The sequence below is a fragment of the Falco naumanni genome, chromosome 5 (assembly GCF_017639655.2).
Source record: "Falco naumanni isolate bFalNau1 chromosome 5, bFalNau1.pat, whole genome shotgun sequence".
Taxonomy (NCBI): Eukaryota; Metazoa; Chordata; class Aves; order Falconiformes; family Falconidae; genus Falco; species Falco naumanni.
In genome coordinates, this window is record NC_054058.1 from 62472285 (window position 1) to 62486938 (window position 14654).

The 14654-nt window shown below is 37.6% G+C and overlaps 1 protein-coding gene across 4 annotated transcripts in view; it reads left to right on the forward strand.

The window, feature by feature from the left end:
* Positions 1-14654, forward strand: part of CHCHD3 (coiled-coil-helix-coiled-coil-helix domain containing 3) — a 164008-nt gene that overhangs the window by 91562 nt on the left and 57792 nt on the right. For 2 of the 4 annotated variants that reach the window (XM_040594388.1, XM_040594387.1), the window contains exons 5-6: positions 11861-11875; positions 13350-13433. In XM_040594388.1, coding sequence (XP_040450322.1) covers positions 11861-11875; positions 13350-13433 — 99 coding nt within the window. The remainder of the gene's footprint in view (positions 1-11860; positions 11876-13349; positions 13434-14654) is intronic. The other 2 variants (XM_040594390.1, XM_040594389.1) reach the window with 1 other exon arrangement.

Genomic DNA, 14654 nt, shown 5'->3' on the forward strand with positions numbered 1-14654 from the left:
ACATATAAATAATTTTTATGTAATTTTGAGTGGTTGGAGATGGCTGCTCAGTGAGATCTGTTTTAAGAAAAATGTGGTTCCTGTTGAAAATTCACTTTTTTAGCCTGTCCATTTCTAAGCACGTGTATCAGTGTTAAGTAAAGGTAGAGTATCTGGTAATCTTGAACAGTTGTGTTCCCTCACAGATAGATGTGATATCTTGTAGATAGTAGCAAGACAATTAAATGTAGTTTTTTATATATAAATACAGGATGTTATGTCTTGGTTTTGTGGTACAATAATGTTTTTCTTCTTTTGAAATCTCTTAACCTGTATTGTATGTGTTACTCCTCTAGACCCAAAATTACAGAAAAGGAGAGTCTCTGTAGAGTGGCTTTAGATTCTTGCACTCCTGAATGAAAAATAATTACAGAAATAGTGCAAGAAGAGCACATAGAGTCAATTATGTATTTCTTTTCTGCTGTTTGTCTTGGAAATCTAGCTTATCTTATGATTCACAAGACAGCGTGAAGGGGCCAAAAAGTGGATAAAACAAGAGTTGCACCTTTCCTGACATGTTTAGTCAATTTTCCAGTCAGTCTGCCTTGATCTTGTCAGCATGGCTTCTGTATTTGTCTGACACTGGACCAAGGCACTTGGAAGACAAAGGAAAGTCCTTCCATCCCTAGTCCAGGTTTTCTTCTTGTTTCAGTGCAGAGCCGTATCTTGTTTAATAACCTGAAACCTCAACAGGGTGTCGTGTAGTCTGTATTATGAGGGATGAATAAACATTTTATTAGATCTTTTTGCCTGTTTATGATGGGTCATGTTTTGTTCTGCAGATTTTTTTTTTTAATTCCTCTTTAAGGACAGAGAAAAGTTATTACTCTTCTGCCATTTCTGAATTAATCTAATTTTAACAATTCTTTGCTATTCTCAATTTCATGCAAACACCAGTCACATTACTTTTGCAAGTGGTTGGTATGTCTCTCCACGTTTAGAAAATTAAGCACTAATTCTCACTGTGGGCTAGAACAGTCTGTATTGCATGACAAATAAGGTTTAAGCATGCATTACAAAAAAACCCCAACAACCAACAAAAAAAGCCATCACCAAAAACTTCACCAATTCAGAGACTAGCTTTGCTTTCTAGCACTCAAAATGTTGGGCAGTACACAAAAGATTGTGTAAAATTTATATGTTTAGCAACTTCCAAAATATGAGGTGTGTCGTCCCCGTCCCCCCCCTTATTATAAAAGTACTTGGCAGCTTATGTTTTCCTGAAGCATTGTATTGACTGGGATGAAACCCCTTTTCTGTAAAGCACATTTATGCACTTGCTTTCACTTGCAGGCTTTCTCACCCACAACATAAAATGGTCATGTTAAAATAACAGTATTCCTTTATCAAATGCATGGCTTGTAGATTCTCTAAGTACTGTACAGACAGCACTCAGACTCCTTGCAAACATCACTGATGCCCTGAAAAAGGAAAAGGAAAGAAATCTTCTCTGAGGTTGCACAAGCAGTTGAACTAGAGGGCACAACTTGTTTTCCTGCAGCCCAGCACCATGGTTACTCTATTTTAGGGTCACGTTGCCTGAGATGCAGCAAGGGGATGATGCTGGTCTCCATTAGTAGGGTATGCCCTTGAGCCAGAAGCTGTTTGCGTTGGAGCCCTAATTCTCTTCTGCTTAAAACTATAAGCAAAGAAAAAGTAGTGACTATCAGGATAGTCCTGATGACTGATAACATTTACATCTCTAGAAGTTACATTAACAGGTAGCACAAGTTTAGCTTATTTGTTACTGTGCCTTCTACTACACTCTCTAAGAATGGAAAAAATCCTGATATGCCTTATTGGATGTTAGTTGTTGTCTGCGGTCTTTTTCTTACCTTCTTATCTCTCCAATATAGTACATTAAATCTCGCAGGTGTTCTTCCTTCTGCTAATTGTCCGTATTGCATTTGTGCAGCGCTGAACAGAGCTGAATCCTAATCGATGTCTAAGGTTGAACTGCTCCATTTGTGATACAGCAATAAACAATAAGAAAAACCAACACGGTAGTTAATAGTTTCTCTAGTGGTGGATCATAGCGGGACATTCTCATCCATCTCTAGTCAGCCCTTACAGTGGTAATATTTGATTTTCAAGTGATCGACTTCTTACTATTTAGATGGAAATGACAGTTCTTATTTCTACTTGCCTTATAGTTATTTAAGCAGCTGCAGTGTCGAAGCAGTGTAAGTTATAGCTATGAGAGTTTTGCTGGTTTTACATTTGTTTGGGAAGGTGAAGCAAAGAAGAGGGATAGGAGAAGTGGGAATGGAGAGGCTAGAGGAGCCATCAGTATTGGTTTGCTTTGGTAAACTCAGAGCATGGATGCACCGTCCTTGCCTTCAATGTGCTTTTCAGCGCTTTTTGTTTTCTTCAAATTAGAAGAAATTTGGAAGATTGTTCTTTTTGCTGCATGGATTTCTCTGTCTTAAGAACAATAAGGCTAATGGTAGGAAATTTGCTGAGCAGAGAAACTCTGCAGTCTTTCTTTCTGCACAAGTCATTTGAACCAGTTCGGCATTTTGGTTTCTGTCTCAGCAGTATTTAAATTTACTTGTTAGCTATTTTTTTCCCTGCTGATTAGATATTTTGTTTTGTTTCATACCTCAAGTTTCATTTAACATCGGTTCTTTATACTGTTTAGCTGTTAGCAACACATGAATGAGAGAGTTCTGCAAGAAGACTTCTTGAAGCTTTTGGTATGGATCTATGTAATCTCTATATAAATTGTCATCTTGATTATGAAAGAAAAAAGTTGGTGATGCTTATTTAGGGCTTTTATTCTTTCTTGTTTATATAAGTACAGCATCACAGCAGTCGACTGCTGGTAGCTGAATTTTTAAACGGAAATAATGGATTTTGTCATACGCCACAAGAAGCAAAGTAGTTCTCTAAAGGCACTTTGTAACATACAGGTGGTACAAAAAGGACGGAGTTTCCTCCTCATCTCTTATAATTCATGCGTGACGGATTTTAGTATTTGTAATTGTTGTCGGAATGATGAGGTTTGCAGTCCTCAAAGGAATTCAGTCTCGGCAACCTTATAGGTATAACTGCGGATGTTTTCAGAGTTAACACAAACATCTGAACTTTTTTGGGTTTTGCTAAGCGATTGGCTTCACTGATAACTTGTGGCAATGAGTTCTGGAGGTTAATTATGCATTTAATTGGTTTCAAATTTGTTGCTTTTCAATTTCACTGTTCACTGAATATCTCCTCGGTCTTGTATTATGAGAACGAGTAAATAAGAGAGCCTGACTCACCTTCTCTCAACATTTAATTATTTTGTATACCTCTATCAGCTACCCTTCTGTGTACACAAAGTGCTTCTGATATTTTTGGTCTTTATGTATCTCCAGCTTCTCTCTTCTCTGAAGCTTTCAGCTGTATTGACCAGAGCTCTGGGAGGATCTGGGAGATTATTTAATCTGTGTTAGATAATGCAATCTCAGTGTGGTACTGTCTTCCCTTTCCCCTTTTCTTCACAAATCTCTTTCTGTTTTTATTTGACTATTGTTAACACACGGGACAAGTTTTTATTGGCTTGCCTGCAGGAATATAAATTCTTTCTCTGGGGCTTCACAACTGAAATAAAAATCCTTCATGTGGCTGGTGCAGGCTTTTGCTTTCCAATGATGTCATTTTTTAGTCAAGAATGGTGGGATTGGGAAGGGACCCCTGGAGCCCCCCAGCCCAGCCCCTGCTGAAGCAGCTCTCCCAGAGCGGGCTGCACACAGTCACGTCCAGGGGGGTCTGAATGTCCCCAGAGCAGGAGACCCCACAGCCTCTCTGGGCAGCCTGTTCCCCTGCTCTGGCACCCTCACGGTAAAGAAGTTCTCCCTCATGTTCAGGTGGGGCTCCCTGTGCTGCAGCTTGTGCCCGCTGCCCCGTGCCCTGTCGCTGGGCACCCCTGACAAGGGCCTGGCCCCGTCCTCCTGACACTCGCCCTTGAGATATTTTTATTCTTTTGTCCTCATTGGATCCTACCTGTCTTTGGGCTGCTTGGTTCTTGTAGCTTAAACAGCTTCTTGTGATGTTCTACATGGTCTTCATGAATAAAGATGATTTCCAGTTGCTGTCATCTCAATGTATCCCTTTTTCTAGACGGCTGAAGTAATCTCAGTTGTAAACTGCTTGAAACGTTGGACAGTGACCGTGTAATCTTTGTTGGTTTGGTTTTGGCCATTTGTATCCAGTAATTCTTATGAAATCTTGGGCATTGGATTTAATGATTATTTGATTTACATTTTTCTTTGTGTAAGATATTTTTGAATTACTTTGGAATATCCCGTTAGACAGCTGTGTTATTCTTTCTTATTGAGAGAAAATTTGTAGTAAAATGTAGAACCATGTGTTTGTAACAGCCAGTCTCTGCCCAGCTATGTTAATCACTCTAACTGTTGTGTCAACAAATTTACATGACAAAGGATGTCAGAGTAAGGAATAGAAATGTTAACATCAGACCTTCTCCTAAACAGATTTCCTGCCTCCAATTGGTAAATGGTATTTATAAGTTTGGGATGTTTTTAGTTGCTCAGTCCCAAATTACTAGCATACACAGATATATACTATCTGAACTGACCAGGGCTTTAAAAACAAAAAAAAATAATAATTTGTTTTTCCATAATGGTCTTTACAAAAATGAAGTGTTTGTCTCCCTTACTGTCTTGTATTGAGTCTACTTTTTCCATAATTTTTATGTATTTTCTGTGCTTAGAATATTATTTATTTCTGTTAGAATAATACAAACACCAGTAGAGCTTGAAGTATAATTATGTTAAACACTGCACAGATGTGTAGTGAGTTCCAGGCTCTGCCCTAGAGACTCTGCAATCAAATGAGAAGAGAAATAGAAGTGCAGTGAATGGAAGTTGAACACGAAATTCAATGACACGTGTTATAGGATTATATAAAAGGAAGATGCACACCAATAATCAATACATAAATCAATCCAAGCTCCTTTCAGAGGTACGCTACTCAAGGCAGTAATTCTCTTGTGGGTTTATTTCAGAATAAGTTGCTAAAACTTTAAAGAAAATTCTGAAAGACCGGCATTGTAATTTGCTAATTAAAATACAAAGAGCATTGAATCTTGCTGTATTGGCGCACACACTTCCTGCCATTTCCCCCCACTTTCCCAAGGCTTTGCTTTCTCGCTTTGCTGGTTTGTATTAATCATTTTAACAGGTATAGTAGCTTTTCTTATCACATAGGATTTCACACTTAGTTAAAAAAGAACTATTTGACTGTCCTCTTATTTACTTGAATTGAGTTTTGGAAGTGCTGCAAAGAATGAAACAGGAGAGCTACAAAGCAATGATTCATTCATTGGGATAAATTTTGATTAGGCTTGATATATATGACATACCAATTAGCTATAAATATTTTGTTTATCATGTGATTTTTTTTTTGTGTATCTTGATGGGAGGGTGTCTTTTGTGAAAGCTGTTGCATTCCCAGAAGTGACCAGAACAGTACTCCCTTGGCAATGCTGAGGTTAAATACTGTAGTACTTCACTGTGAAGTCATATGCCCCATTGAAAAGATCAGCTTGTTTCTGAGTTACACCTTCTATCTTAAATTATCTGCTGTTTGCAGTTCTTTTATTATCAAGCTGATTAGGAGAATCTCTCTGCTTTGGAATAATAGTAAACAGTATGGCTGCATTATTTGAGACAGAGTCAATGAGTTTTAATGGTTTGCTTATTAAGAAAGAGAAGAGTTTAATAAGATCCATTTTTTTAAAAAAATACAGCTAATCTATTGTCGTAAAGATATTTTGAAGTAGTGCCTTCTTGAACATGCAAAAATGAAGGATTTGTTTATCTTGTATCTTTTGAATTGAGAAACACCTAATGTAGTTGCAAGTGATTCAGTTTTGTGTCTTAAGCAGAAATCAATAGCTTGAATAGCTGAGAGGGAATACATGTACTCTTATTTTGTATTCAGAAGTGGATTTTACCTACCCGGGCATCATCATTTTTTTACCTTCAGTGGAAATTGGTTACCAGGATAACAGGTTGAGCAGCCAGTTCCAATGTTACAAGTTCTGTTGTAAGGAAATTATATCAATTCATGTATAGTTCTGATCATTTGATACAAGAGGTAGGATATTTGCAGATGGAAGACAACATTGGAGAACTTGCAGTCCCTGACACTGTTAGACCTGCAATAAACACAGGTTAGAGTAAGTTTTCTATAGGATTTCAGATGAGATTGGCTTTGATTTAGGCTTCAATGAGATGTTTGGTTTTCATTGCTTATGTTAGTGCAGCTTCTATAAGAATTATTTCACTGTTTCTCTTGAGTCTACTGAATCTTCATTTTACAAGGCAAAAGAAATAAGTTGTGGCTTTGCAAAATATAATAATAAAATATCCAAATGTTAGCAAATTATGCTGGATTCTGTAAGCAAGAATAATGATTCCTAGATGGAAAGCTTAGAAGATTTCGAAATTTTCTCTAGTCTGAATATTTAGGTATTAGGCAACCGAGGTGCAAAATTCTTCTTACTGACTGACTTTTGGACTTCAGTGGAGAACTAGAGAAAACGCCTTCTGGAAGGGTGGTATGGTTCCTTATGTTTCCTTTGTTTTACATGATGTATTGTTATAAAGTACATCAAATATTGGCTCACAGTGCTTAATATCTTTTATTTATCTTTCTGCTGTTTGTTTCATCCAGGAATTTCAAAAGGGCTGCTGTAAAATTATCATTAGATGAATTCTGAACACAGTAAAAAGGACACAAATATTTATGACTTACTACAATAGCAACAGTGTAGCAAAAAAGATGGAAGTAGAATACAGTCCTAAGTCTATTTACTGGCAGTTGTTTTTCCTGAATTTTGCAGAATAATAGTACTCTTGCTTAATTTTCATACAGAGAAATCCACTTTGGCTCATGTGGAACAGTCTATGCTTCTGTAAGATTAGTGGAAAACTGTACATGTTTGACATATGACTGAAACATCAGAAGCTGTCAGACATGGTTATAGACGTTACTTGAATTGCTACAAATACCTGGCAGCAGTACAGATAGTCTTTAAAATGTTTGATCTTTTTGGACTGTGTTAGTTAAATAAAAAGCATGTATACAGTTTCAGGAATAAGTCGTGCCTTTCTTCTGTTCCTGTTGACATGCATATATGTAATACAGATTTGTTTAGCATCTCTGTTTTCTTTGAACTATGATTGAATAGATACTTGAGGCTTTTCTGCATATTGCTAATGAATGTAATAGTCATGAATGTATTTTATCTTCTTGAAAATAAAAATTAAAATCTTCAGTATCTGTTGATTTCAGACTGAACAAACCAGATGGTTCACCCAGTGAGGAGCAGAGTTTGTTGACAAGTGCAGCTTTTCTTCAGCGCTCATATTGCTCCTTCCGCAGCAGTTTGGTACAATTGTGTGATCTTTCTGCCCCTTGTTTTGGGGACAGGATCATAAAATAAATCAGGCTGGATGGAACCTGGGGTCCTCTCAAATGATTAGTGACTCAGTACTTACCTACTGCTATTACTGCTTCTCCTCCTTGAACCCTGACTCTACACATAGAGTCTGGGAGACCTGGCTGATGAAGAAGGCACAGAAGAGGTTGGTCACCCTCCATGCTTGGAGATTTTCAAAACTCAACTGGATTCAGCCTTGAGGTACCAGTTGCCCCTGTTTCGAGCAGGAACTACATGACCTGCTGAGGTCCCTTTGAGTACCTCAGCTGTATGTGTCTACTCACCCTAAAGCATCCACCTCCTTCAGCAGGTGTCCCACATTTTCCTTGTTCAGCTTTTTACATCCAACATGGTAACAGAAGCTCTCCTTTTTGGGACAGGAACATCAACAGACTTCTGTCTTGATGGAGAGCAGTGTTCCTCTGAATTTCAGTTGCATATTCCTGCAGCTTGCATTAGAAATTGGAATCCGTAACTCTCATTTGATACAGCGTACATTTCATTTTTTTCTCCCTTTGGTTTATAACTAGATTTAGTAAATGAAGCTTCATGTCACATGTTCTGCATAGACTAGATCCTAACTTGTTCATAAATTCAATTCTTTAATTTTCTCCATTAGCCTCCTCTCAATGTGATCTTTTTTTATCTGCACTACTCATTCTTTTAGGACTTCATTATTTTTTAGAAAATGTACTGTAGCACATTTACTGGTAATTACAGAAGCTTGTTTTAATTACAGTTGTCAAAGAATATGTTTTATGATACATTATTGTTGCTGCTGTTCATAACTATTCTCTACCTTTACAAGTGGAAATTAACGTAGGGGTTTTTTAGTGATGTGTCTGGATCGTTTTTTGTGGTTAGGAATGATTTTGTGAAGAGCAATAGCTTCAAAAAGAAATTATCTTAGGGGGAAGGGAGAAGCATATGTTCCTAAGAATATCCATAAGTTATTGCTGTTGCCCATTCAGAATGATGTATGTATTTATATATTGAAATAGAAGGTTAAAATTTCAAACTGTTGCAATCCAACATGGAGTAAATGTGGAAATTGAGAATAATTTTTATTGGGGCACTGGTATGCAGTAATGAAGATCATAGTTTTGCTGACCATAAAGACGTGTACAAGCAACAAACCTTTTTCATCTGATTTTATCAGCATGCAGACGTGAAAGCACTGGGCAGTATGTCATGGGTGAATGTTGTCCGCTGCAAAAGGGTTTCTGGGCAGAGCGATCTAGTAGACACCAAAGGGTGAATAACTGTTTTACAATGTGACAGTCACAGCCTGTGCCTGAGTGACGTTGGTGCCAATGAACTCGTGAATTCACACGCTGCTTTAAGCTACAGATATGTTCATCCAGTAAACCTCAAGCTGCAAAACAAATGGAAATTCTCCAGCAACATAACGTTGAAAGATGATTTTTTTTTGAGGTCTGCTGTCTTGTAGTACTGGTATATCACATTCATCCTGACCTGCCAGCAGTTCTCCTGTGAGACAGTTGTGCTGTTGGAGCTGCTGAAGGCCACTCCTCTGCCACTGCTTTCTTTTGCCTATTAATCCGTTAACCTTTTCTCCAAAGTACATGGGCCCGCCTGAAGGCCTGTAGCTATTTCATGTGACCTTTCCCATGGGAAAAGCCCCTCGTTGCTGTAGTCAGCATGTCATTTGGCAAATCCCCTTAGCCTTTTAAACCCTTTGTGGCAGGGTACTCTTTCTGCCCCCAGCCCAGATGCCTGGTCTCACTCACAGCCTTGAATGTGCCTTGGGAGACCCGGTCCCTTGGTTCTCCCCTTGCCCCGTCTTCTGACGTTCTTGGTGGGGTGATGAGGAGATGACCATGAATTAGCTTGGTAAGACCTAGGCAAAGCACTTTCAGATGGCTGATGATGATTTATAAATTCAGTGTTAAAACTGCACTCTTATTTTGAAGCATTTCTCTGCCAGAAAAATGCAACCTGAAGCCATCTCAGCGGTTTCTGCCATAAACTTGTGGATGTTAATGAATTTGAAGCTCGGAGGCTGTGCCAAGGGGCAGCTGTAAAACTGGGACTACTGAGTGCTTCAAGAGCTGATTTTGAAACCTGCTTACAGACTTCTGCTAAACTGCCTGGTACTGGTCTGTCCCCCGCAACTCCTTAATGAATAGCAATTACAGACTGCAAGCACCTCTAACCTTGCTGTAGCCAGGAAACTGGACTCCTTTATTTTTTTTTAAAGTTTCTTATGAAACACACGTTTTCAGTTGGTTTATTTGCTCTGCTCTACTTTAGAAAGGACAAAATTAATATGTACCTGTTGGATCCAGCACGAGAAGGGTTTGGCTTCATCACGGGACTGCTTTGCAAGTGTCTCTGCAGCCATGTACAAGGCGACACATGGGAATTTTTTGTAGCCATCCATTTCTCCACTGACGGAAACTCATACCACTGCTGTGCTAAATCTAGGCACTACTTTTGGAAATGAAACCCAGGTTGGCCTTTAAATCTTGGTCCAACTTCCTAACGATTCTGAAGAACCTGTATTTAATCCTAGTGATCTGTTTTGGGATTTTAATTTTGAGTGGTCTTGGGAAGATGGGCTGCCTTTAAAAGGCGACATTCTGAAGCTGTTTTCTAAACAACAAACAAGCAAATGCTGTTTATTAGCGTTACTTTGTGAAGAAGCAATGAACCTGTTCCAGTATCTCATTTACAACTAAAGTGCAGCATTCAGCTAATTGAATACATGGCTACTGTTAATTATTTTGTTACGGCTAATTGATATTCACTGGGATCATGTTGCTGCAGCCCCATAAATATAATATTACCTTACACGTTTTTATTTCTGCAGTGAATTCTCTTCTGTTGGCATATTTATATTGTCTCCTGTATAAATGAATATTTAATTTTTTAAAACTTGCTATGTCTACGTTACTGTACAAATGCCACAAATGTGGAAGAAACTTTTTTTTTAGTTTCTTACTGGCCTACCAAATCTTCAAGTTACTTTCACAATATAGGGACCAAAGCTTTGGATAGATGTATTATTTAGTATTCTTACAATCTAATATCTCTACTTTCTCAGTGGTATGAAAGCTTTGATAGGATCAGGGCAATAAGCAGCATGAACATAATTTGCTTCTTGGGCGCTGTATCTTTAGTGCAGTAAAAGCTGGCTGTTTAATCACTGATGATCTTGGAGGGCAGGGAACTAGATCAATGCAAAAACACTAATAAACTTTCCAGGACAGAAACTTACATTCAGTTGAATATCCTTGGAACAAATATTATTTGCATTCCCCCACTCATATTGTCTTCCATATATATATAAATTTGGTGATCAGACACTGTTAAACAAATCCATTTCTCTCTTTTTTAAATGGTGTTTGATCAGCAAGCAAGATGCAGCTAAAAATAATTTAAACTCAGCTGGACTCAGAGAAGAGAGTGGGTTTCATCTCCTCCATCATTAGTGTGCCCTTGACCTGTTGTGTTTTTATTTGAAACTTTTTTTTAAAAAAAATTAAAATTACCCTGAAAATTTCTGCACTTGTGAATCGTCAGTAATGGGGCGAGTGAATTAAGCCATGATGCTCTTGTATGGGTCTTATTATATCTCACTGGCTTTTCAAAGTCAGTTTTGCTGCTTGGTTTCAGGTCATTGATAGGCTTGTGTGAAACACTATTGAATTGTTAGAACTAAAACTTAACTGAATTCTCATGAGCATTATGGAACGCTAATTTTATGTTTTCTTTCTCACTGACCTATTTATCTCCACTTGCACAAAAGGAATGTTCGTGAGTTTGCAAATATTTTAGGGATCATGAGGTGGTTAGACATAAAATATTCACGTATGGGTAATTGCCATAATGCTTTGAAGGATTGTATTAGATATCTGGGAGAGGGTGGTTTTGGGGAGGCACAACCTGCAATGAATTTTCAGCTATTTCTATAACCACCAGCTTTGGGAGGTCGTTATCTTGGAAAAGCAAAATCACGATCAATACAAAGCATGGTAGTTAGGCTGTGGAATACTTGGTATAATCGGCTGTGGAAAAACCCGTAATTAGTGAATAAAGGCTGATTAAAATGTTGGTGGACAGGGCTGTAGGATGTGCTCCATGGCACTATACTGGAGATGGGTGGTTGGCAGAGGCAAGGTTTGGTTCATCCAAGTAGAATTAAAATCTGGCTGTGTGCTTTCTGGATGAGCAGGGGTATTTTGGTTAAGTTCATACAAAAAACCGCCACCAACTTCCAAGCAGTTTTCAGTGTTGTTTTAGAGATTACAGATAGGCCTGACATGCATGCATTTTTTTGCATTCTTTCTGTTTATGTGTCTATTCATAAATTTAAATTTATTTATTTTACTTTTTTATATGCTTCAGGATATAGAAAAAAAGGTAAGTAGTTAAGTAAAGAACAACCAACAATCAAATGTTTTTATTTTATTCTTTGTCTGTTTGCAAAAAAAGAAGAGAAGCTAATCTTGACAAAGAGAATGAAGTCCTGCACTGATACAAGTGTAGCATAATATGTGCTGTAAGGTTTCTGACGTGCTTCTGTAAGCATGACCTGGAGATACCATCTTTAGTAGTAGGAGTACAAACACTTCACCATTTTACGTGATGCTGCTAAAATAGGAACTTTTTGCAGCTGGTATCAGTACCGGGGTGAAAAGAATATGTTAGCAGTAAATGGCTAATGTTGAATAGGCAATTGTGGTAATGACCACTGATAGTTAATTATTAGTCACTAAAGATATTTTATTATTAAAACATTATGAGCCTGGAATGAATTTGCGCTGTTAATTTAGATGTTAATTCTTCCTTAGCTTGTTAAAAATCACTTGTCTAGTATTTCTTCTAGAGGACTTACCACTTATATGTGTTCTGTGTGCATGTGCGCTCTTTTAATGTATTTTATAATTCTTAATGAGTCACTTACTAGATATTGTTACATACTGTGATGACCAGCCAAGAAAATGTCAACTTGCTCAGTAGTGCTGGTAGCAGTGTCTCTTAACTGAATACTCAAGTCACATTAGTATTCAAAAGATACAAGTTCAGAATTCTTCTGTATTATTTTAAGTTACTGGACATGGGAGTGATCCTGCATTAGACTATTTCAGCTGGCTTAGTTGGATACTTCAACTGATCTAGGAGTTTCCATAGGAATGATTACTAATTTTAAAGAGGACTGCTGGGTTTTAGATGTACTTTAGATCTGCTTTTGCAAAGGTGTAAGCATTTGGTTCTTTCCAAACCTTCATGTATTTAGAATTAAGCACATGCAAAATGCATCCCTGAATTGGGGTTTGAAAGAAAAAACAGCTACTTCAAAAAAATTCTTTTTACTACTGCCTAAAAAAAAGTGGATCCAAGTCTAGCTTTCCGGTGTCAAAATGTCCACTTAGTAACAGCTAACATAAATATTCAGGCTCTGCATATATATATAATGTATGTGGGTTTTGGTAGCTTGAGCAAGTTTGCCCAAGTTCAGAAGTGATGTGCAAAGTTAGTTAAAAAAAGACCAAACACAAATACAAAAACCAAACCCTGAAGCATCTCAGCATGGTATGCTTGGTTCAGTCTTCGTGACATTTCCAAATACATTTGGACAAACTATGACACAGCTGCTGAGGAGGGAAGGAGAAAATCCAGTACAATAGACAATTTCTTTACATTTTCAATGCAGCAATCATCATCTTATTAATGTTCTGTTTGGCAAAAACTAATAGGCTGCAGTTTGCAATCACTGTATATTCCTTACTGGTACAATTTATAGTAGAAGCTTTGCTTTGCAAGTGAGGCTCTTTCTTGATCCAGTTTTATCATTCTTTTTGATCCAGTTTTATAATATTTTTTTTTTTTCTAGGCCAGGCAGCTGGAAGAGAAAGACAGAGAACTGAAGAAGCACGATGCCTACTACAAAGAGCAGCTGGCTCGACTGGAAGAAAGGGCAAGTCTCCTTTCCCTCTTAATCAAGAGTTTCTGTTCATTTCTGCTACTGACTTTCTGGTTATGTTTTACTGTTAAACAAGATGACTTTTCTAAGGAGATAAAGATTAAAAATGTGGCCAGAGGGTTTTTTCGTGGTTGTAACTGCTACTGGGTTTGGCTTAATATTGACAACGTGGAGGCTTTAATGTTGAGGATATTGTTTTCTTTACTAAGTTCTCACATTTGCAATGAGATTTCACCTGTCACAGTAATTACAGACAGAGAAAAAGTCTGAACGAGGTTGCTTTTATACCAGCACTGACGAAGCGCCAGTGTAAGTGGATCAGTAGCACCAAGTAGTCTTAAAATTGCACATGGAGTGTGAAGATATATTACTGAATTTCCACTGTTGTTGCAGTCCACAGTTTCTTTCTCTGGGTGGAATTAGTGGTTCCTCCAAAAGCCACCAGCATGTGGAGTGTAATGTTAATGGCAAGTTGTTTATGCCATGTTTAAGAAGCACTTCTGTGCCTTTTTTTCACAGTAGACTTTAAACTGTACGGAACAGTTTGGTAAGCTGTGCAACATGCTTACAATATTTCAACATATTGCTGTTAGCATTCTTATTCTTTATAGGGTATTATTTTGTAGGATATTAATTTCAAAAACTTACTGTCATCATTTTCTAGATCCCAGGCTGGTTGTAACCTTTAGCCTGAGTATATTTGCCTCCTTTACCCCTGTGCCTTCTTCCTGAGCCCACCTCTTGTTGAATTAATTTGGAATTTTTTTAGTTAAATTTGAAAATGATCCGAAGAAGATATATATTCATTTTTGCAGCTTAGTAAGATAGAAGAAAACGCCTTGTTTTTATGGATTAGGAAGAAGAGCATGTTGCATGAATTATCAGTGTGTATAATTGGTCTTAATGAATATTTTAAATAGAGGGCATATCAGATACTGTCTCAGTGTTTTGTCCTGCCATTTTGAAGATGACATTAATGAAGTCCATGTTCTTGGCAATGAAAAATGGTTTGAAAAGATGAGAGTAAATTAGTTTAATGATTCTAAAATGGTGCATTATTTAAGCAGTTAAAAATTAAGATCCTTCAAAAAAAATCCCCACAGAATACCTTCCTTATTCTCAAATAACTGTGTGGTGTTAGGGGAAAAAGCATCTGCATTGTCTCATCCAAACTGGCTTCTTACAGGGCAGTTGTACCTCTGCTCTTAGTCATCA